Here is a 21,862-nt window from a genome sequence, read left to right on the forward strand (position 1 = left end):
GAAGTGAAAGGAGAGTTCATTCCATGCATGGGGGTGTGGCCACCTATATATATACACGGGTGATTGACTGTTGTGTGGGAGGGACAGAGAGAGAAGGCCCCATTTGGTTCGATGACTGTGACAGGGGCTTGTTTACTGAAGCATATTGTGGTTTTAAAAGATAAACTGACAACTGATATTCCATCCTAGAGGCAATAGAGAATTGATTGAGTAGGGTAATTGATGGTCAGATCTGTGCTTGAGGAAAATCATTCTGACAGTAGATTTGTAGGATCGTCTGGTGGTTGTGCTGTGTATTTCTGCAGTTTGATGTGTATTTGGTCAATAACCAGCAGTAATTAATGATCAGTTACAAGGACCCAGGGGAGAGTGGTGTCACCAAAACCTAAGACAAATGACAATTTCACGGAGGGCGAGTTAAAAGGGAAGTTGGCTTTTTCTTCTTTCTTCCAGTTTGGTAGGTTTAGGAGGACTGCGGACACGTAGTCCCTCTAGAGTAACGTTAGGCGAGAAGAGGAACCTCACCCATCCCAGACCCCACGCGCAGGCGCTCTCTCTGCTCTCCCTCCTCCCAGCCAGAAAAGGGGGCGGGGCTTCATTGATGGAGAAAGCAGGACCAGGGCCAATTCCACCTGCAGGCGCTGTCTGCCCTCCCTCCTCTTGTTAAAAAAAAAAAAAAAAAAAAAAAAAAAAAAAAAAAAAGGGGGGGGTGGTGCTTCTCCGGTTCGGAGGCCTGGATTGGCTCGTCAGTAACCACTCGCAGGGCGGCTTCCTGCTGGCCCAGCAACTCCTTTCACAAAAGCAGGGAGCGGGGGCGGGGCTTCACAGGTCTCCAGCGAATGGGAGGGGCTGTTGGTTGCCTTGATTACAAATTCGCACCTCCATAAGCCGAACCCTTTTGGCGGAGTCACGACTCCCCAGTTGCGACGGTTCTTGCCTCTTCCGCTCGGTCTCCCCGAGAAGCGGAAGTAGGGCTCGCCTGGGCGGTGTCACGTGCCCCGCGGCGCCTCTGCCCGCTGCGGCTGCGCGGCTGGGCCGTAGAGGCGGCGCTGGCCTAGAGCGGCCTTGGCTAATCTTTTGACTCCGGCTTCGACTCCAGTTTGGACTCGGTGCTGGGAGGGAGGAGGAGGAGAGAAGATGGCGACGGCAGAGGGGACAGTGGACGGCAAAGATGGCGGCGGCCGCCAGGGACCCCGGCGCCGGGGTTGCGAGCACTATGACCGCGGATGCCTCCTCAAGGTGAGGAGGCTGGGGGGAGGGGAGGGCGCGTCCGCCCTCTAAGTTGGGGGGGGGGTCGGCCGGCGAGGGCTACCCCTCCAGCCCCGCCCATGGTGGCCTGCCCCCGTGCGACCAAGCTGGCCCAAGACCAAAGTTGGGGGACGGGAATGGAATGGGGGTGGGGAGAGATTGTCAGCGCGGAAAGCGGGACGGGCGCGAGGTTCGACAGTGAGGGAGGGGCGCCCTAGGCATTAATTAAGCGACTGCTGTGTGCCGGGGATACACAGAGAGTCCCAGGCCTGGGAGGGGGGCGGGGGTGCAGCCCGACACATCCGGGTGGCCTAGAGATCAGGTTTGCGTCATTTGTAGGACGCTTTGAAGCTCGCTTGGCAAATATTTCCTCTTTTGACCCTCCCCGCAGCCGGGGAGGGGGAGGGGTGGGGGCGCGCGCAGTTATTTTCCCATTCTGCAGCCGAGGAAACTGAGGCAGGCAGGGGCGAAGTGACTAGTCCAGGGTCTCGCAGCCAGTGAACGTCCGAGGCTGGATCGCAGCGCGGGTGTTCCTGACTTAGGTCCAGGCCACTGACCACTGGCCACTATCTATCTATCTATTACCTATTAGCCGTCAGTGATTGCGTCGTCATCATCATTATCGTCGTGTAGTTGGCCTTTCCACTGCACGTTAAGGCTTGTAAATTCTTTCCAAATATCCCCTCGTGATCCTCAAAGCAGCTTGGGGAAAGCAGGTGTGATTATTACCCCCGTTTAACAGATGAGGAAACCGAGGCAGACGGGGTCATAAAGCCAGTGAGCCCAGCACTCTCTCCCTCCCCCCACTCACTTTATATTTGAGGAAAATCCCAGGGAGATGATGATTTACCCAAAACATTTGTCACAGGCCTTAAACTTTTGTCTTTTGGACCATGGTGTCTGGAACAGCTTTAGAGCAGGAGGGGCCTTTGGGATCATCTAGCGGCCAACTGTCTCATTTTACAAAGGAGAACTAAAGGCCGGCCTTGTGGTTTTACAATTTGATTGCTATTGCTATATACACAAGTTTTGGGTAAGCATATTATTATTTTATTAATATTGTATCAGTAAAGAAGTTATAAAAGTTATAGAGTTATAAAATTCTGCATACCCTTTCATCCAGTAAAATATATACATATATAGTTGTGCAAAACATATTTGCCTATTAGTCATGTTGTGAAAGAAAACTGGCCCAAAACAACAAAAAACATACCAACCCAAACAAGAAAAATAAAGTTCAAAAAAGTATGCTTTAATCTGCATTCAGATTCCATTACTTCTTTCTCTGGAGGTAGAATTGTCTTGTATCATTGTATTGCTGAGAATAGCTAAGTCATTCACAGTTGATCATTGTACAGTATTGCTGTTACAATGTATAATGTTCTGGTTCTGCTCATTTGATTTCACCATCAGTTCATGCAAGTATTTCCTGCTTTTTTTGTGAGCACGCTGCTCATAATTTTTTATAGAAACTCTTTTGGGGGGGGGGGGCAATAAGTGACTTGCCCAGGGTCACACAGCTATTAAGTGTACTGTGTCTGAGGTCAGATTCTAACTCAGGTCCTCCTGAATCCAAGGCTGGTGCTTTATCCACTGCACCACCTAGCTGCCCCCCATCATTTTTTATAGCATAACAGTGTTCCATCACAATCATATACCACAATTTGTTTAGCCAATACCCAATTGATGGACATCTCCATAATTTCCACTTCTTTGCCACCACAAAAAGAGCTGCTATAAATATTTTTCTATGTATAGGTCTTTTTTTTTTTTAATGTTTTTTTTGTCTACAGACCTAGTAATGGTATTACTGGATGAAAGGGTATGCAGAATTTTATAACTCTTGGCATGGTTCCAAATTGCCCTCCAGAATGGTTACATCAGTTACAACTCTACCTAGAGAGTGCATCAGTGTGTCAATTTTCCCATATCCTGTCCAACAGTTGTTGTTTTCTTTTTCTGTTATATTAGTCAATCTGGTAGGGTTTGGGGTGGTACCTATGGGGTGTTTTAATTGCATTTCTCTAATCAATAGTGATTGAGTACATTTTTTCATGACTATAGATAGTTTTGATTTCTTTGTCTGAAAACTGCTTTGACCATTTATCAATTGGAGAATGACTTGTATTTGTATAAATTTGACACAGTTTGCTACATATTTGAGAAATGAGGCCTTTATCAAGGAACCTTCATATAATTTTCTTTTCACACTTAGGATTACTGTGTATTTCCCTCCATAATATTTTCCCCATTTGTCCTATTTTTTCCTTTCACTTTGTCTTTCCTTGAAACGGTTTTGTTTCTAACCACTGCTTCCCCCAGTCTGCCATCCCCTTTCATCAGTGCCAACCCCTCCCCTTATCTCCTTCCCCTCCTAATTTCCTGTAAGATTGATTTATATATCCAACTGTGTATATGTGTTATTCCCATGAGAGTAAGGTTCAAGTGCTTTTCCCCACCTTCCCCAAGGTAAAAGCTCTCTCGAGCCTCTTTTATGTAAGATAATTTACCTCATTCTACCTTTCCCTTCTCTCAGTATGTTCCTTTTTCTCATCCCTTAATTTTATTTTTTAAAAATCATCCCATCATAGTCAACTCATACTCATGCCCTGACATCTGTCTACATATACTCCTTTAATGCCTAATAAAGTTTCTTAGGAGTTACAAGTATCATCTTCCCATGTAGGAATGGAAACAGTTTAACTTTATTGAATCCCTTACAATTTCTCTTTAATGTTTACTTTTTTAATGTTTCTCTTAAGTCTTGTATTTAAAAGTCAGGATTTTCTTTTTGGTTCTGTTATTTTCATGAGGAATGCTTGAAAGGCCTACCATTTCATTAAATGCCCCCCCCCCCCCCAATTATATTGTTTTGCTGGGTAGGTGATTTCTTGGTTGTAGTCTTAGCTCCTTTGCCTTCTGGATTGTCCTATTCTAAGCTCTTCAGTCCTTTAATATAGAGGTTGCTCTAAACTTGTGTTACCCTGACTGTGGCACCACGATATTTGAATTGTGTTCTTTCTGGCTGCTTGTAATATTTTTCTCCTTGACCTGAGGGCTCTGGAATTTGGCTAATTCCTGGGAATTTTCCTTTTGGGTTCTCTTTCAGGAGGTAATCATTGGATTCTTTGAATTTCTGTTTACCCTCTGGTTCTAGGATATTAAGGCAATTTTCCTTGATAATTTCTTGAAAGATGATATGTAGGCTCTTTTTTTCTACCATAGCTTTCAGGTAGCCCAGTAATTCTTAAATTCTCTCTCCTTCATGTATTTCCAAGTAAGCTGTTTTTTCAAGAAGGTATTTCAAATTTTCTTCAATTTTGTCTTATTGTTTCTTGATGTCTCATGGAGTCATTAGCATCCACTTGGCCAGTCCTACTATTTAAGGAGTTCTTCTCTTCAGTGAATTTTTGTATGTCTTTTTCCATTTGGCCAGTTCTGCTTTTCAAGGCATTCTTCTCCTCCTTGGATTTTTGTACCTCTTATTGTAAGATATAACGGGCCTTTTGTCAACAGCCAAAGGCCCCAACCAGAGGAGATTAATCTAGACTGATTGAATTGAGACTGACTGAGAGTGATTGACTTTGCTGATTAACCTACTTAAAGTTAATTAAATTGAAACCACACCTGGCCAGCCCCCAATAGGGTATTGTTCTCAGAATCTAAGTACTTTGAACTCAACAACAAGACCACTCTCAAGTTCAGTGAACCAAGGGATTTGGGTGATGCTGACCAATCAGCTTGAGGGACAGCCTCTTCTGGGGAGGGAGGCAGGAAGTAGGAGGGCTGTTTCCTCTCAGTTTGGTTTCAAACATCCTCCTGGTGGATGACTGGGGAGAAGGAGGCCGGGTTGAACCCTTATCTCTCCTATAGTATAGATAGACTTTTTCTTGGTTTTCTGACCCAGGTGTTTTCTTTACTCTTTAATAAATGCTTAATGCCCCAAACTGGTGCTAACGCTTCTAACTTATAAGTAAACCCCAGCTAGTTTTCCCCCCACACTGGGGGGCAGAAGAAAGGCAACATCACATTATCATTTGGCCTATTCTGTTTTTTAAGATATTATTTTCTTCAGGATTTGTGTGTGTGTGTGTGTGTGTGTGTGTGTGTGTGTGTGTGTGTGTGTGCTTCCTTTACCAAGCAGATGACTCTTTTTCATGATTTTCTTGGATCATTTTTATTTCTTTCCCCAGTTTTCCCTCTACCTTTTTCGTTGGATTTAAAAAACCTTTTTGGAACTCCTTCAGGAATTCTTTTTGGGCCTAAGACCAATTCATATTTTACTTTGAGGCTTTGGAGGTAGCAGTTGACTTTGTTTTCTTGACTTTTTGTTTTGATCTTCCTTGTCACCAGTAGTAATTTTCTCTGGTCAGGTTCTTTTTTTCTCCCCCATCTTTTAAATTGATGCTGTAATTGGGCTCTGCTCCCAGGGTGGAGGTGGTACTGGGGGTCTGTAAGTTTTCACGTCTTCCAGAGTGGTATGATCTAAGGAGAAGGTGTTTACTACTCTTCTGGCCTGTGCTCTTGTCTTTGAGCAACCATAGGCATGCTTCCATCCTGGAGCTGTGACCAGGGTCCTGGCTCCTCTGTAGAGCTCTAGCGTGCTAATGTTCTTCCCTGCCCTGGAACTGTGACCTGAATCTGAGTTTGGGCAATGTAACTGAGCTGTGCACCCAGTTCCAGCAAAGGGACACCTGTAATTGTCATTTTCTTTTTTTTTTTTTTGAGGACAATGGGGGTTAAGTGACTTGCTCAGGGTCACACAGCTAGTTAAGTGTCAAGTGTCTGAGGCTGGATTTGAACTCAGGTCCGCCTGAATCCAGGGCTGTCACTTAATCCACTGCTGCACCTAGCTGCCCCCGTGGCAGATCTTTCTTGCTGGAAAATTTTTCTCCCCATTCTTCTGTGGGTTCTGCCACTCCAGAATTTGTTTTGAAGTTGTTTGGAGGGGAATTTGGGAAAGCTCGGGCAAGCCTTTTCTCTGCCATCTTGGGTCTGCCCCTACCCTGCCTCCCCCAGCCTCCTTTCTTAGGGCAGTGCATTTCAGCTGAAGTTTCTGAAGATGCATTGATGTTCTTTAGAGTACTGTGTTTATTTCTCAGGTCTGAACTAAACCCATCCCAGAGCAGTTGGTATAGTTGTCCAGACTTGGAATGGACTAATCTCATCAAAAGGAGGGATTGAAAGTGCACAGGACGTTGTTCCTGGATTAGCCTTCTAAACTGATAAGCCTGGAGAGCACCATCACCCCCGAAGTACGAGAGCTCTTTGAATTTGACCAAATTTGACAGGGTTTACTCTTGTTTTCTCCAGGGTTTATATATGTGGTTCTTAATGACAGAACAAATATATTGGCTTCTCTTTGCCTTGCTGCAAGGTCAGGAAAAGACCAAGGCAAATGTCTCTCCTTTCCCAGGGGTGGAGTATGCCCTCACCTCTAGTTTGAGTGACTTGTCAGGGTTACAGCTAATAAGGGGCAGATGTGGAATTCAGATACGGGCTTTCTGACTTCCATTGCAGAATGCTGCTTCTTGCATGTGAAGAAGAAAAAGACTTTTTTTTTTTTTAACACATTAAAATATTCTCTTTTGAGTAGGCTCCTTGCTGTGGTAAACTTTACATCTGCCGCTTATGTCATGATAACAATGAAGATCATCCCCTGGATCGGTTTAAAGTAAAAAAAGTACAGTGTACAACGTGTGGAAACCTTCAGAATGTAAGACTTTATGAAACATTTCCATTTTGTGAGCATTGTTATCTTGAGATGATCTATCTGAATGATCTTAAAGTTCTGTGATCGTGTTTTTATGTGAAGATGCACTTTTAATCTTCCGAGTGAAGTAGTTTCTATAACACTTGAAATTAGTTTAAAAATTAATGCCCTTCAGCAACAACGAGTAATTCTGGGTATTAGAATTCTACCTACTTCAACATGTTCTGGTAGATTTTAATTCTTTATATCTCATTTTCTTACAGGCTCAACAAACTTGTGAAGAATGTGGCACTGTGTTTGGAGAATATTATTGCAACATATGCCATCTATTCGACAAAGACAAGAAGCAATACCATTGTGAGAAGTGTGGGATTTGTAGGTACTGTATATAAACTGTCTCCTCCATTACTTGTAAGACCATCGTTTTAACAGGCGTTATTGTTGTTTTCATTTTTAAAACTTCTGCTATAAACAAATATTTTCTGGCCAATCGTTTATGAAACAATTGAGGTAAAGTTTTACATTTTATAAAATAAGTGAGGCAGGGGTATGTGTGTGCGTGCATGTGGGCACACGTGTGTGTACATTTGCTTTTAATGGGCATAGGGAAATAGTTGTTTTAAAGTGATTATTTCTCACTAAACATTGATATATTTAATTTCTGTGGAACTTTTCATAGCAAGTTTCTTTTTTTTTCTTTTTTTGGCGGGGCAATGAGGGTTAAGTGACTTCTTCAGGATCACACAGCTGGTGTCAAGTGTCATAGGCTGGATTTGAACTCAGGTCCTCCTGAATCCAGGGTTGGTGCTTTATCCATTGTGCTACAAAGCTGCCCCTGCAAGTTTCTTTTTAAAAGCACTGCACCTCTTGCATTTGGGAGGTATTCATTCATTTATTTTAAAGTTATACATGAGTAGTCATGGAAAGCATCTCCACATTAGCTAGGTTGTGAGAGAAAACAGATTAAAAACAAAACTTCAGATTAAGGAATTGTCAAAAAAAATGTTTCAGTCTGTTTTCAGATACCATCAGTTCTTTCTCTGTAGATAGATTGCGATTTTCATAAGTCCTTCAGTTATATTAGATCATTGCATTGTTGAAAATAACCACGTGCTTCCCAGCAGATCATCTTACATTAATGCTGTTATTTTGAATACAGTACATTTCACTCTGTTTTAGTTCATGTAAGTCTTTCCAGGTTTTTCTGATAGTATCCTGTTCATCATAACTTTTATGTAGTACTTTAAACTTCACAAAGAATTCTCTTCATAATAGCCCAGCAAATTAGGTACCATACATTTTTCCATTATAGTCAATCATTATAACTATTTCCCTTGATCCTATTCCCTTCCCATGATATTTACTCTATTTTCTATCTTATTTTGCCCTATTCCTCCTCAAAAGTGTTTTGCTTCTGACTGCCCCCTACCCCGCTCTGCCCTCCCTTCTTTCACCCTTCCCTCCCTATCCTCTTCCCCTCCTACTTTCCTGAACGGTTAAATAGATTACTCCTCTCAATTTGGTGTGAATGTTATTCCCTCCCTGAGCCCACTCTGAGATTAAGGTCTTTGAGCTAATTCTGTGTTCTAAAATTTTCTTCCTCCCTCTCTCTTCATTCCTCCCTATGAAATCAAACAATTCAATATGTCATACCTGTGCAGATGATGCAGAACATCTTCACCTTCCTCAAAAGTGTTTTGCTTTTTGCAACTCCCTCCCCCAAACTTCCCTTCTCTCCTTCCCCTCTCCCCCCACCCCCCCATCTCCTTCCCCTCCCACTTTTCCTCAGGGCAAAAATATATTACTGTACCCTCTTGAGTACATATGTTATTCCCTCTTTGAGCCAATTCTGATGATAGTAAGGTTCACTCACTCCCCCACTCCTTCCCCTCTTCCCCTCCCCTCCATAAGCTTTTTTCTTGTTTCCTTCATGTGAGCTACCTCTCCCCAGTCCACCTTTCCCCTTCCTCCTCCCCCATTGCATTTCTCCTACTCCTCAACCCTATTTTAAATATATGTCATCATGGGTTAACTAGGTAGCCCAGTGGACAAAGCACCAGCCCTGGACCCAGGAGGCCCTTATCCCAAATCTGGCCCATTTGGGAAAAATTTAAAGATTTAAATTAAAGAATTTAGAGATTGTGATGTAGCGTAAGAAGTAATAATTTTTACTTCACTAGTAAATAATTAGAATGCCTATTGAAAATAGTGAAATTAATGAAACTGAATTAGTGAATATAAACAAGTTTGTTGGTATAACCCTCAGACACTTCAGATCTTTTAAAATAAAAATCTACTGCCCCATTAATGAATTAATGATGGTTTTTTCCCCACAACTGTGCAGAAAGTTAAAAAGGTTTTGTTTTTGGTTTTGTTTTTGGTTTTTTTTTGTGGGGCAATGAGGGTTAAGTGACTTGCCCAGGGTCACACAGCTAGTAAGTGTCAAGTGTCTGAGACTGGATTTGAACTCAGGTCCTCCTGAATCCAGGGCCAGTGCTTTATCTACTGCACCACCTAGCTGCCCCCAGGATTTTTTTTTAATAAAAGAAATTTTCAAAAACAGTTTTATGGGAGTTAGAAAATTAAATAAAGATGACTTATAAGTGATCAAAATTACCAGAAAGAAAGTCACAGAAGGAATAATCCCGTAGACTTTCCCAATCCATAGGAGCCACTGGGAATTGAAATTAGTCAGTTCAAGCATTTGAGTTTGCCATTTTTCCTCATACGTTTACTTTAAAAATACATAGATGGGGCAGCTAGGTGGCGCAGTGGATAAAGCACCAGCCCTGGATTCAGGAGGACCTGAGTTCAAATCTGGCCTGAGACACTTGACACTTACTAGCTGTGTGACCCTGGGCAAGTCACTTAACCCTCATTGCCCCGCCTCCCCCCCCCCCCCCATACATAGACATTGGAAAGTGGAGCTTTAATCCTCCTTTCTCTTGATAACAAATCTTAAAACTAGGAAATGTTGTTTTGCCTGGTATATCTTATGTGTAATATGGCTTTATAGCGTTTAGCTACTGTACAGTTTTATATTCTGGGGAAGCTATCATTAATACTTTTCTAACTCTTTAGAGGCTGTAGACTGTTGTCCTGAATATCCTAGTGGTGACAAATCTTTATCGAGACTGGTCTTAATTGTTATTTTTTTTTTTTTGGTGAGGCAATTGGGGTTAAGTGACTTGCCCAGGGTCACACAGCTAGTAAGTGTTAAGTGTCTGAGGCCGGATTTGAACTCAGGTCCTCCTAACTCCAGGGCTGGTGCTTTATGCACTGAGCCACCTAGCTGCCCTGAGACTGGTTTTAATTTTTTGGAAAAAGCCACATGTAATTCATTGCCAGGACAGCTAGGTGGTGCAGTAGATAAGGTGCAGGCCCTGGAGTCAGGAGGAGCAGAGTTCATTTGTAGCCTCAGACACTACCTGTGTGATCCTAGACAAGTCACTTAATTCTGCCTCAGTTTCTTCATCTGTCAAATGAGCTGGAGAGGGAAATGGCAAAACACTCCAGTATCTTTGCCAAGAAAATCTCAAAGTGGGGTCAACAAAGAGTTGGACATGATTGAAATGACTGAACAACAACAAATTTATGGCCAAGTCTGATGAATAAGATAATAATCAAGTTGGGTAATAATACTGTTAGAAAATGAGTACGAGTACAGTTAGAAAATTACATTTTCTTGCGTACCTCAAAATGATCCCTCCTTCAAAGGAGACAACATTGAAGAATAACACTTGATGCAGCTGCTTCGTGTAAATCTGCTATCTGGATGGAGTAGGGTTTTGGTTTGGTTTGGTTTGGTTTTTATACTTAGTTCAACCTGCACGTGTCACTTGTAGTTCTTGCAGGAAGAGCTGCTTTTGGTGAAAAAACATTTTATGGTCCAAATGATTTGGAATGTGTTCATCTAAGTGGTCATGCGAGTAGCTGCCCTGAGGGGCCAGGCAGCTGTGGGCGAGATGGTTAGGGACCTGGAAGTAGAGTAAAGCATGATTGAAGCCTCCCTGAAGTCATGAGTTACGAGGTGTGTCCTGAGGGGGTTAGCAGGACCACAGGTGGGATTCAACCTCCAGAGCTCGCCGGCCTGTTCTCCCTATGTCCGGCAGCTGGAGCTAGAGGGACACAGAATCACCATTCTCCCTAACAGGAAAAATCCAGAGCGGTTTTGCTGGTAGGACATCGGCTGCCGTCATCCCTCTCCAGTGCGCTCATTTGGCCTCAGCCAGCACATATTATCCAACCGACAACGATCCAACTCGGTGTATTTCCATCCAGGTTCTGTCTAGAAGTCTTCCCGACTCCCGAGTTCAGTGCCTTCCCCACATCACCCTGCCGCCACTGTTTCAAGGCTAATGCCTTGGACATTGATACATGCGGAGTGACCTTGTCTAAAGGGGAGACTGAGTTAGTCTGGATGGAGCCATGCCGGCTCCTTGTAAGCTCCGCCTCCCAGTCCTCTCTTTGTGGAGCCGTTCTGGAGTTCTTCCTGAGATCAAAGCCATTCGCCCCTTTTTGTTGTCCTTATCCTCTCTCACTAGCCTTGGTGCCTTCTGAGTTGTAGCACTACTGAGAGTGTTTACAGGACCGTATACATCCGTGTTATACCCTCTTAGTTCCGTCCTCTGCTACTTGGCCCTGCTGCCTTCTATAAATTTCTTTTTGAGATATCAATTGGTTGGTGCATCCACATTGAGCTTCTCCAGACAAATCCCCCCCCCCCCAACATCCTTTTCTCTTTGTGTCTTCAGAATTTTATTCTTGAGCATCTATCACTCTTGGGATGAGTTCCCCTGAAGCATTTTAGTCAGTAGTATGCTACCTATCTTCTTTTGAACCAGCCCTTCTGCTGTCTTGAAATCTAGAGTGCATGTCAGTGTATGCCCAGATTTCCTTTCTTTTATCACGTACTCTAAAAGAGAGTGGTCACTAGTCTCTAGGTTAGACTGGTTGGCTGCTGAGGTCTCCTGTCAACTCTCAAACTCTGGGGTTGTGGGAATTCTAGATAATCTAGAATTGGCTCAGGGCCATCCCAAATATAAAGGAAAGAACAGAGAGTGGAATGGCTCTGTCAGGCCTAGATAGATGAAGCATACTGAACCGTAAAGGCAGCTACGTGGTTCAGTGGATAGAGCACTGCACCTAGAGTAAAGAAGACCTGGTCTCAGACACTAGCTGTGTGACCCTGGGCAAGTCACTTAACTTCTGTTTGCCTTAATCCAATGTAGAAGGAAATGGCAAACCACTCCAGTATAGTTGCCAAGAAAGCCTTATGGACAGTTTTGGCATGCTATGGTCCATGGGGTCATGAAGAGTTGGACGTGACTGAACAACAACAGAACTGTCCATTGGAAGCTACAGTGTAAAGGCTGAGGGAATATAATAGAAATAAGATGACTTGAATCAGCGGGGTTCATTTTGAAAACGTCCACTTTCATCTGTGAAGAAGGGCAGCAAACAGGAGGAGGAGGCTTTTCTTCCTTGTTCCTTATGCAGTGCAGTGTCTACAATGCTGTGACTGACAGTAGAAATGTTCCTAGTGGAAAAACTGCATTCTGAAGTGTAGTTTAATGAAAACCATGAAACCACTACATAGGAGACTGAATTTTGGAGATCGAATGGAACTTCTTGATAGGAAATTACTTGATCACTAGATTTTGTATATTTGATAATATAGAAATTAGTTTGGGTTTGTTTCAAAAGATAAAAAGCCATTGATCTTAGAGGGACTATTTTTGTTTTAGGAAAAGATTCTTGATCTTTTTTATAATATTTGATTTTCTTTATTCAATGGTTAGGCTTTTTCTTTGTAATTTCATTTTGTTCATTTCTCAGGCATATGGCTTTAAAAACTCAGGGTTTGAATTTCCAATTGAAGATAGAATTTAAGTGGTTTTCTTTAATTGAAAAAGGAATTTTTGAATTGTGGTAATACTAACTTTTTTCCCCATGACCTTCCTCTGTCTGTCTCCCTGTCTCTCATCAGGATTGGTCCAAAGGAAGAATTTTTTCACTGTTTGAAATGTAACCTCTGTCTATCCTTGAGTCTTCGAGGACATCACAAGGTACAGAAATTAGATTACTTTTAGGAACTTGGCAAATTTTGCATATGCACATCCTTCAAGATTTTATTATTTGAGGCTATAAATTAAGAAATAAGGTAAAATCAGCAGAAACAAAGATAAATAAGGAAAAGTACCTACCTTTGAAAAAAATGAATGGGCTAGTAATGCTGCTAAGATTCCTACACAAGTGATTGCAATACAAGTGGAAACCTACCGCCCTGACACTTATAGAAACAAATTCTCTTGGGTTGAAGGTGGTAAAATTGGGGAAAACTTTGTGAACACCATATTCAGGCTAGGTCTCAGAGAATGGGAATATGTGGGTTCTGAGGTTAATGGGGGAGGAAGGAGGAAGGTGTGGTTTGAAAAGGATTGAAAGACATCTCAGTCTTTGGGAACTGAAGGGGTGTGTCGAGGTGAGCAATGGGGGGATGAGGAGTTCATATTTCTGTGTATAGATCTCTTTATATGTACAATTTATATTCTGGTTCAGAGAAATGCATTTCCTCCTAACTCTTCTATTAGCCAATAGTTGACCTTTGTTTCTTTGGTGACTCCGCAACATTCTTTAATCCAGTTGTGAATTTAAAGAAAAACAATCCCCTTTGTCTTTGTTTTTAAACAGTGCATTGAGAACGTCTCGAGGCAGGATTGTCCCATATGTCTGGAGGTGAGTTTTGTTTGGTCTTATGTTTCCTTTGGCACGGCTATACTTACAGATGTGTACGATTGGCTTAGAGCTAACATCAGCACTCGCTTCCTTTGCAGGACATCCACACGTCCCGGGTTGTTGCTCATGTCTTGCCGTGTGGGCATCTTCTACACAGGTAGGTCAAAGGACCTTTTTTGTTTTCCTGTACAATACTAAAGAATAAGCCACTCTTGCCAAATTGAATGCATTTTAATTTAATAAAAACATATTTATTTTCTTTCAGAACATGTTATGAAGCAATGTTAAAAGAGTGAGTATTGTTCATCCTGGCAATCCTGTGTTTTAGCAATTTAAGAGCAACTTGGATCTCCCTGGCCCTTGAGAGTGACATTCTACATACTGAGAGGAAGACAGATGCAAAGGTTAACTAGGCCAGTCTCTTCCTCTGAGGGGAGAAGCCAGTACACAGAGCCCATTGCATGCTTCCACTGCACTTCATCCTCAAAGACTTCCCCCACACATCAGAGAGCCTGCAGATGTTACCAGAAAACAAGACAGGACTAAATAGTCGTAGGAAGCACTTGTGAATCCTGCACACAGAAAGTTTTCTAAAATTGTCGGGTTACAGCATAGCCTCAGGGCTAAAGGGACTTGCTTAATTGTTAAGGAAACTGAGGTGCTGAGAAGTTGCGACTTTTCCTGAGTCAGTGAGAGAATTATAGGTCTGGTCTCCAATTCCCAGTTATCATTCACTCTGCTGGGAAGGCTTGATAGTGATCAGAAGAAATCATGTATAGACAGAACATAGGCAGAAGCTTCAATTTGTTTGTTGCAAGAGGTAGAACTGCTTGGCATTTCACTTTTGAGAAGGGGAGCAGTATGCTTTGTGTGATTAAATAATAGTTTGTCCTTTTAAAGGCATCAACTGAATAATTCAAAGACACAGTCTTATTACCAGGCAAAAAGAAAGCTCAGTGGATAGAGTGCTAGGCCCAGAATCGGGAGATCTGAGTTCAAATTCAGCCTGAGGCACATCTTGTGTGACCCTGTGCAAATCTTTTTAACATCTCTGCCTCAGTTTCCTTATCTATAAAATGGGGAACATAATCACACAACTTCTCAGTGTTGGGTTTTTTGTTTGTTTTTGTTGGGCAATGAGGGTTAAGTGACTTGCCCCAGGGTCACACAACTAGTAAGTTGTCAAGTGTCTGAGGCTGGATTTGAACTTAGGTCCTCCTGAATCCAGGGCCGGTGCTTTATCCACTATGCCACCTAGCTGCCCCCAGAACCTTTATTCTAAGAGTGATAAAGTATTGGATCAAGGGAGGTTGTAGACTCTCCCATCCCATGACAGCTTTTAAGATAGAATGGCTGTCTGTTTCAGATGGTTTGTGTACTAGCTGCCTAAAGGAAGTAGACTGGCCTACCATTCGTCATAGACTCACCAGATGCTGCATTGGTAAAATAATTGTTTTTCTTGTTTGTAGAGGCTACAGGTGTCCATTATGTATGCACTCTGCTCTAGATATGACTCGCTATTGGCGACAATTGGATAATGAAGTTGCACAAACTCCGATGCCAACAGAATATCAGAATATGACTGTGGAAGTGAGTATTAAAATCATTCTCAAGCTATTCACAGCTCCTGGTGAATTCTTCTTGCTTCTCCCCTCTTCTGAAACAGATGCTTGTCATTATTGGTGAAGATTTCATCATAGCTCAAGATGATTTGCTTTCTGACCTCTAAAAGCATTGTTTGGAGAATAAGCTGATTCAGAAAGGGAACCAATGCCAGGATTTTGCCCCCTGTATTTGAAAGCTTCCCCTATCTTTAGCATTGACTGAAAGGTACATAGAACACATGATCTCACTGTGTTTGAGTACACTAAAACAGGTTTTTGGCAGAATAAAATAGGGCCTTCAAGGCTCCCCCCAAACAGACTCCTCCGTGCAAAGTTAGAGATATTATCAGATTGTGTGACAGACTGAAGAGCCCTATCATAAAGGGTGATGCTAGTCCCTCTTCTGCCTCCAGCCTGGACCATCCTGAGGATTATGTATGAATGGATGCAAAATAGAATTATGTACTTGTGCACAGAGAGTCCTAGAGCCTGAGGGAGGTTCATCTAAAGAGGAAGTGTGAGGGAGAGGGAGGGGGAGGGGGAAAAGAATCTGAATCTAAGTTCAGGATTTCAGACCCAGGCTGTGCCAGAAGTTGATGTGACCTTAGGCACAAACGTGTGCTGCCATATTTTTATGTTCTTTAGAATTTACTTTTTTCTGGTTACATAATTTTTTTTTTCTGGTTACTTAAAAACAAATTTGGGGCAGCTAGGTGGCGCAGTGGATAAGGCACCATTCTTGGATTCAGGAGGACCTGAGTTCAAACTCAGCCTCAGATACTTATTAGCTGTGTGACCCTGGGCAAATCACTTAACCCCCATTGCCCTGAAAACAAAACAAATTTACCAAGGTCTTTTTTCAAGTGTCATGGAAGCCACTCTGAGCCTTGTTTTTTCATCTCTTTTGGCCCCAAACTTCTGATGTTTAATGGAGCCCAGACAACAAGATTGATTGAAAAGGAAGCAGGGGAATATTAATGGCTAGAGTGAGATTTTCTTGGTGTTAACACCAATCTAAAAAATCAAGAGCTCTTGATATCTTGCTGGGCTGATGGGATTTTGTGTAGCTCAGAGCCAGCGTGACTCATGTCTTGTTCAGGGCTCTGTGGGCTCTAGGATGAATCTTTTGAACCTCCTCTGTTTCTTTGTGTCTCTAGACCTGCAGATGGGCAAGCAGCCTTTAGCTGCCTATGGCATTGAGGGCCTAAGTAACTCTCCCAGAATCACACGGCCAGTGTGTCCAAGGTGGGACTTGAACCTGTTCTTAAGCCCAGTTGGCTCCCTATTCACTATGCCATGCACGCTTCCTGTGGTTTAGGCTCATTTTTAAGTGGTACTTTTTAAAGATAACTAAATGGTTGATTTACAGATAGATTTTTCTGAATTCATTATTCTTTGAAATGATGTCAGTGACGGTTTATTTTTCCAAACTAAAAGTCTTGAGCATTACATTTCTGTATTTCTTGGGGCTGTTTGGGAATGAAAATTCTTTCCCTGAACAATTTTTGGGGTTGTTTTTTGTTACAGATTCTCTGCAATGATTGCAGTGCCCGCTCTACAGTTCAGTTCCACATATTAGGAATGAAGTGTAAGAGCTGTGAGTCGTATAATACTGCACAGGACGGCGGATGTGGAATTCCTCTGGAGCAGCAGTGACCAGCCTCTCTATACTGCACCAGGGCTGCCTCGGGGCCTCACCATTGTTTCTGAAATAAGAGTCATTCCTTAGTATCCCGTTGCTATGCTGTCACAAATAGTTGTGTGGTGTTTGTGGTCGTGTCACAATATAAAACTCCTACTACAGGGACTCGGGGATCAGGCTCTTAATAAAATTGTCATAATTGTTATTCTTGTGTAAAAACTGAAGCTTCCCCATTGAGTGAAAATTCCTTCAATGTTATTTAGGATCCAGATGACCGTCTGCTTTGAAATTGATGTTCATTAGAATGTATAATTTCATTGCATTTCCTTTTACGCAAAACCTATGCATCCAGAATCTATAAATAGTTCTTAATAGAACTGTGCTTGACGTTAAAACTTTATCTTAAGGGCTGTATTGTAAGACTAGGGTTTATTCTATTTAAATAAACTTTAGAATTTTACAAAGCAGTCCCTTTTGAATGCTATAAATGTGTATTTTAGTGTAACATCAAATAAAAAATTCTTGGCATAGTGTCATAGAAAGTTTCTCCAAGGTCATTGCCTAGTTCAAATTAAGTTTGGTTACAAATATAACACAGTGGTTAATTCGCTTGTGTTCATTTATTCTTTAGATTTCTCTTTTTAGTAACAGCTAGGAGAGATATAAAATACATAATGCTGGAAGATGCTAAATTTATTGACCTAAACTGGACTTCACTATTGTTCTCTACAGCCTTTTTAATCTAGCCTCAATGGTTCCCTAACCCTAATTTCCAGTATCTATTCTAAAACTTCATTTCTTTTGCCTGAAATCCCTTTTCTGCTACCCACGTTTAGAACAAATGACCTAAGCTATGACTTCACTGAAATTGAGGTTAGCTAACTTTCATTTCCTTAGTTCCCTTCTTTCATACCTCAAAACAGTGTTTGCTCCTTTTCCACAGAAATATCCTTATGCCTTTGATCCCATTCTTATTTCCTCTGGGATCCCCTTGCATGCCTCTTCTCTCTCTTCTTGACTATTGGCTCCTTCCATTTGTAAACATGCTGAGATCTCCCAAATTCTAAAGAATACCTTACCATAATCATTCCAGCTTTCATTCCAAATTTCATAAAAAGTTGTCTATGCATGACACCACTTTCCTTAGCTATTTGTAATCTGACCTGCCCTCACTCCCACTCTGTCACCAGTGACCCAAGCACCAAACCCAATGGACTTTTATTCCTCATACTCTCTTGTCACGGCTTAGCCATACCCATGGCTGTGTAGATTGTCCTTCCATAGTTTGAGAGGCACAAGGCCCTTGGTTCTCTAACGCCCTCAAAGCCCTCTTCTTTGTGTCTGCTCCAGCTGACTCCAGTAGTGTTCTCCAGGGCTGTGTCTGTTCTCATTCATCTCATACACTCCTGCAGCTCTTTCATAGAGGGAGAGTAGTTCTCTTCTGTTCAGACCTGATGTTTGTTCTGAGCTCCATCTCCATCAATGACTCCCTTTGTGTATCTTACGATGCCTGCTTTTATCCTGCCTTATCTCAAACTTGACATGGTCAAAACTTTCTCTCAGAATCCTGATTTGCTACCGTCTGTGACATCATGAACCCAGGTTTCCTTCTTTTGAGGTCTTTTCAGTCTTCTCCCTCCCTTTCAGGTAATCAATAAGGCTTGTGGTGGTTGTTGGAGGGGATGTGGGAAAGCTGGAATGCTAATCTACTGTTGGAGTGGTGAATTGATCCAACCATTTTGGAGACTGATTTGGAACTATGACCAAAGGGCTATAGAACTGTGCATACCCTTTGATCAAGTGGTACTACTGCTAGGTTTATCCCAAAGACATCTCCCCCAAAAGACCTATTTGTACAAAAATATTGATGTCAGCTCTTTTTGTGGTGGCTAAGAATTGGAAATCAAAGGAATGCCCATCAATTGAGTAATGGCTAAACAAGCTGTGGTATGGTGATGGAGTATTATTGTGCTATAAGAAAAGACAAGTAGGATGATTTCAGAAAGGCCTGGAAAGACTTGTGTGAACTCACTGATGTATAATGAAGAAAGCAGAACCAAGAGAACATTGTGCACAGAGAGCAATGTTGTTTGATGAAGAACTGAATGACATGACTATTCTCAACAGTACAATGATCCAGGATAACCCCAAAGGACTACTGATGAAGCATACCATCCACCTCCAAAAAAAGAACTGATATTGATTGAATACAGACTGAAGCAGGCTATTTTTCATTTTCATTTTTTCTTTTATTCAAATTTTATTTGGTACAAAATGACTAATATGGAAATGTTTTACATAATTGCACATGTATAACCCATATCTGATTGCTTACTGCCGTGGGGAGGGAGGGAAGGAGGATTAGAGATTGGAACTCAAAACTATAAATAAAAATGTTTATTATTTAAAAAAAAAAAAAGATTTGTAGATTGGTTCTCCCCACTGGATGAGTGGGAGCTGGATGGAACAGCAGGCACCCTGCCCAGGTACCCATGGGATAGGGAGAAAACCAGAATTCATCATGAGTTTAAGAAAAAACAATTTGGAGTGATGTGAGCAAAACCAGGTGAAAGGTTTGAACTGTTTGCTGGGCGATAGGCAGCCACTGAAGATATTTAAGCAGAAGAGGGACCTAACCAGATTTATGCAGGACAAGTATTATTTTACCAGCAGGAAGAAGGATAGATTGGGGTGGGTAGAGAGAGTGGAGATGGGAAGACCTGTCAGGAGTCTATACTGTGGGCATCTGGACTATGAACTAGAGAGGCCCCAGAGGGAACAGCAGGATCACAGGGGAGGGATGTTTCTGGAGTGGAGTTGACAGGACTTGGTAACTGATCAAAAATAATGAAGGAAACAAAAGCCAATGGAAACCTCCAAATTGTGGAAACGACTGGAGTGGTTGGAGTGAAGTCAAAACAAGCCAGTTTCCAAAGAAAGCTAATAGGCTCGATTTTGGACGTGTTTTATTGTCGTTCCAGTTGTGTCTGACTTCATGACCCCATTTGCAGTTTTCTTCCAAAGGTCCTGGAGTATTTTGCCATTTCCTTCTCCAGCCCCTTTTACGGATAAGGAAACTGAAGCAAACAGGGTGAAATGACTTGCTTGGGGTCACACAGCTAGTAAGTGTCCAAGGTAGAATTTGAACTCAAGTCCTTGACTCCAGGGTTGGCACTATCCATTGCACCCAGCTGCCCTTTGGATATGGTAACTGGTACAAATGGAATAGACAGCTGGAGATGTGGGTCAGGAGCTCAGAAGAGAGGTCACAGATGGTCATGCAAATTCAGGAGTCATCTACAATACAGAATTGATTGTTGAAGCCATGGGCTTGAATGGAGTTGCCCAGGGAGAATGTATGCACAACAGTGCTCCAAGGACAGAACCTTGAGGAGCACCCATGTTAAAGGACTTGAGAAGGGGGCAAGGAACCATTGAAAACACAAGGGACACTTTGGAGAATTAGTGGAATCAAGAATGAGATGTCCACAAGTGAGGAGAGGAGAATGCATAACAGAAAGGGGTGGTCAACAGCTTCAGATGTTGACAAGAGGTCAAGGAAGATAAGGACTAACAGAGGCCACTGGATTTGGCAATGCCCTCGTTGCTGTTTTGGTCATTTTGCAATGAGCCCTGGATACATCTGTAGACTGATACACAGGAATGAGTGGTAAGGGAGAGATTGAAGATGCATGAGAGGGAGGGGATGATTGACGAGACTTCAGAATTAAACCCTGGAGAAGGCAAGATCAAAGGGATCAAAAAGGGATCAAAGGCACACAGATTATTCTTAGTGAAGTGACATGGGATGGAGAAGGGTGTGTGTGGGGGGAGACTGATTCAATTCAATAACATTTATAAAGCACTTAATGTGCAAGGTAGTATTCAAGGTACTATGGATGCAGATAAAAGAACCATCTCCAGCCCTCTGATGAATTTACATTCAAGGGATTGAGGTCTACAACTTGAACATACCTGAGGACATACAGGAGAATTTGTAGGAGAGTACTTGTAAGGGGATCAGGCAAGGCTTACCACATGAGTTTGAAAGAAGCTAGAAATTCATAGATTTAGATTGGGGAGGGACCTCAGTAGGCATTTATATTAATCTTATTTCCTCATTTTTCAGGAAGCAGCGTTGCTCAATTGGAACTGGCCAGTTGGGTCCCCAGTGGGGCAGCTCCTCCTCCTCACAGATTGTTGTTTGTCCTCTTTCTCAAAAAGGACCAATGACATCAGGAGGGTGATGTCTTGATTCGTGAGTGAATTGGATTTAAGTGAGGCAAGGCTGTGCAAAGTCAGCAGCCTCATTCTCCTTCAGAGCCATCTGGATCCAGTGGCAATACATAGATCCACACAACTAAAGATGGCTCTGGGTGCAGTGGGAAACCTTGGCCTTTTTAAGCTAAGGTCTTTCCCAGGTCTCAGTTTGTTTGAGATAACATACATTCAGTGATTTAAGCCTAGGTAAGAAATTGAGTGGGGGGAAGAGTATGTATGTTAACGAGGTTTGAAACTAGAAACATCAAGACTTAGCCACCAACTGGATATGGATTTGAAAGGAGAATGAAGAGTTGATAAAGGATTGATGGTGCCCTCAACAGAAATAGCTAAGTTTGGGAGAATGAATGGGTTAAGTAGGGAAGATAATTAGTTACCATGTTGAATTTGAGACCCTAGTGGGGCATCCAGCTGGAGATGTCTCAGTAGTTAGGCCCTGGGGCTCAGGAGAGAGAGGGGGGCCGAAGACAAAGATTTTGAAGATATTTTCACAGAGAAGATAGTTAAATCCATGGGAGCCGAGACGATCACCAAAAGAGAGGAAGCAGACATGAAAGAGTCTGAATAAATCACTTGGTTGAATTCAATTAAAAAAAAACTGAATTGATGCCAAGGATATACAGATATAGCTGTAAT

The 21,862-nt window shown here is 42.3% G+C and overlaps 1 protein-coding gene across 1 annotated transcript; it reads left to right on the plus strand.

Annotated features, from left to right (window-relative positions):
* Positions 1-939: 939 nt before the first annotated feature.
* Positions 940-18,740, plus strand: RCHY1 (ring finger and CHY zinc finger domain containing 1). Its single transcript, XM_043970994.1, has 9 exons — positions 940-1,239; positions 6,845-6,964; positions 7,225-7,340; positions 12,951-13,029; positions 13,655-13,699; positions 13,798-13,856; positions 13,965-13,991; positions 15,169-15,289; positions 16,831-18,740. The coding sequence occupies exons 1-9, from the start codon at positions 1,138-1,140 to the stop codon at positions 16,957-16,959; spliced, it is 798 nt and encodes a 265-aa protein (XP_043826929.1). The 5' UTR covers positions 940-1,137; the 3' UTR covers positions 16,960-18,740.
* The last annotated feature ends 3,122 nt before the right edge of the window (positions 18,741-21,862 follow it).

The sequence above is a fragment of the Dromiciops gliroides genome, chromosome 6 (genome assembly GCF_019393635.1).
Source record: "Dromiciops gliroides isolate mDroGli1 chromosome 6, mDroGli1.pri, whole genome shotgun sequence".
Taxonomy (NCBI): Eukaryota; Metazoa; Chordata; class Mammalia; order Microbiotheria; family Microbiotheriidae; genus Dromiciops; species Dromiciops gliroides.

Excerpts from the sequence above, each read along its gene's own strand:
- RCHY1 (XM_043970994.1), top strand. The coding sequence starts at position 1,138 with ATGGCGACGGCAGAGGGGACAGTGGACGGCAAAGATGGCGGCGGCCGC. Across the intron at positions 13,857-13,964 it reads TGTGGGCATCTTCTACACAG|AACATGTTATGAAGCAATGT; the intron begins GTAGGTCAAAGG and ends ATTTTCTTTCAG. Across the intron at positions 13,992-15,168 it reads TATGAAGCAATGTTAAAAGA|AGGCTACAGGTGTCCATTAT; the intron begins GTGAGTATTGTT and ends TCTTGTTTGTAG.